General features: G+C 40.9%; 1 protein-coding gene across 2 annotated transcripts; it reads left to right on the forward strand.

The window, feature by feature from the left end:
• The first annotated feature begins 266 nt into the window (after positions 1-266).
• On the forward strand, positions 267-987 carry LOC103709864 (defensin Ec-AMP-D1-like). 2 transcript variants are annotated; one of them, XM_008795388.6, is made up of 2 exons: positions 267-396; positions 569-987. In XM_008795388.6, exons 1-2 carry the CDS (start codon positions 333-335, stop codon positions 736-738), a joined length of 234 nt encoding a protein of 77 aa, XP_008793610.1. In that variant the 5' UTR covers positions 267-332; the 3' UTR covers positions 739-987. The 2 variants fall into 2 exon arrangements, with proteins under 2 accessions (XP_008793610.1, XP_008793609.1); XM_008795387.5 differs by having other exon boundaries at positions 269-396; positions 566-987.
• The last annotated feature ends 705 nt before the right edge of the window (positions 988-1692 follow it).

The raw sequence follows: 1692 nt of genomic DNA on the forward strand, positions 1-1692 counted from the left end.
CAGGAATAAGAATCCGGACACATTCTCCCACCGTACGTCCACTGAGAAAGGTCGGCCACCCTGACGTCCTGGGTACGCGCGAGGCCTGACTCGTTAGCATGTGGACCGTCCAATCTCTGATGAGATTATTCTCCACGTAAGCCGGTGCAGTGCATGTTTCTGCTTCACGAAACCCAAGGAGAGCCAGAGGAATCCTCGCAGTAGAGCTCTGAAAAATGCCAAACTAGCCAGCTGGTCATGTCCTATCAACAAAATTGAAAGCAATACCTCCAATCCTTCTATATAAACCGCAAGCTCCCTTTCCTTCTGCGTGTGTTAGCTGGTGTGTTGCAATGGAGCACTCTCGGCGATTGCTTCCAGCCATCCTTCTGCTCTTGTTCCTTCTCATATCCTCAGGTTCTTCTCTTCCTTTCTCTTTCTTATCTTCTTTGCTGAATGTAATGGTTTAATTTTTCAGTTTGAAGCTGGAATATTTCTCCAGAAAATAATGGACGTATTTGAAGACCTTATAATTAATACACCTAATGTACTGGTTCTTAACGATGCTTTGTTTCTTTCTTCTTAGAAGAGATGGGAACGAAGGTGGTGGAGGCAAGGACATGCGAGTCTCAAAGCCACAGGTTCAAGGGTACGTGCTTGAGAGCAAGCAACTGTGCAAACGTGTGCCAGACTGAGGGCTTCCAAGGAGGTGTTTGCCGGGGCTTACGCGGCCGATGCTTTTGCACAAAGCGTTGCTAATGACCTACGCTTCGCATGCAGGAATGTGAGGCCGGGTTATGTGGCTACCATAAGCTTTTCATGCGTCTTCAGAATAAAATAAGCTTAGTTTTAGGACCTGTTGCTCTTTTCTCTCCTTTGTAGTCAAGTCTTTATGGCGTGGAACTTCGAGCTTGCACAAGTTCAGTTGTGCTTATGAATGATCCTGTTAAGCTTAGTTGAGCTAGCTTGTATTTTGCTGTTATCTAATGTGACTATTTGAGTAATTAATCCATAATTGTAGGATGTGGATGTGGCAAGAGGGGGAAACAGTCATCTACTTGGCATGTTCCTGGCTGTTATGATGTTAGGAGCTTTAAGAAAAACAAATAGAATGAAACTTTGGAGGCCGGCATGTCCAAAGGCCCATACAAGCGTTGGATCATCAAATGGTAAATGGAAGGGGAAATGGATTGGGAATAGAAATACAAAAAAAAAGAAGAAAAATTTAAATGGAAGTCCAAATACAATATATATTTAAGAAAATCTAATCTATGATATTATATATTATAGAAAAATCAAAAGGATTACTGAAAAATTATTGTCATACTAGGGTGGTATCAAGTTAGGACGTACTATAACAAGAACCTTTAGAGGAGCAACGTCATATTCGGTTGTATATGGAAAGGAAATGGTATTATCTATAGAACAAACTTTTAGCTTGATTTCTAGTCAAACTAGCTAGTGATGACTGAGACTGATTGGCTACAAGACTGATAACCACAATTGGATCAACTGGATGAAAAAGTTTAAAAGATCTTTGCTAAGCAAAACATTACCGGAGGAGGATTGTAGGAGCCTATAATATTTCTTGTTAATCCTAAAAATACACTCATATTGACTATTATGGGTGGAGAAGAAAGTTTCGACCGTATCAATGCGGGCTATCCCAAGAAATATTTACTTGAATCCTAGAAGATGTGTAGGATAAAATTC

This window comes from Phoenix dactylifera, chromosome 3 (assembly GCF_051530095.1).
Source record: "Phoenix dactylifera cultivar Ajwa chromosome 3, Ajwa_hap1_PhDact_Kaust_v1.1, whole genome shotgun sequence".
NCBI classification, from domain to species: Eukaryota; Viridiplantae; Streptophyta; class Magnoliopsida; order Arecales; family Arecaceae; genus Phoenix; species Phoenix dactylifera.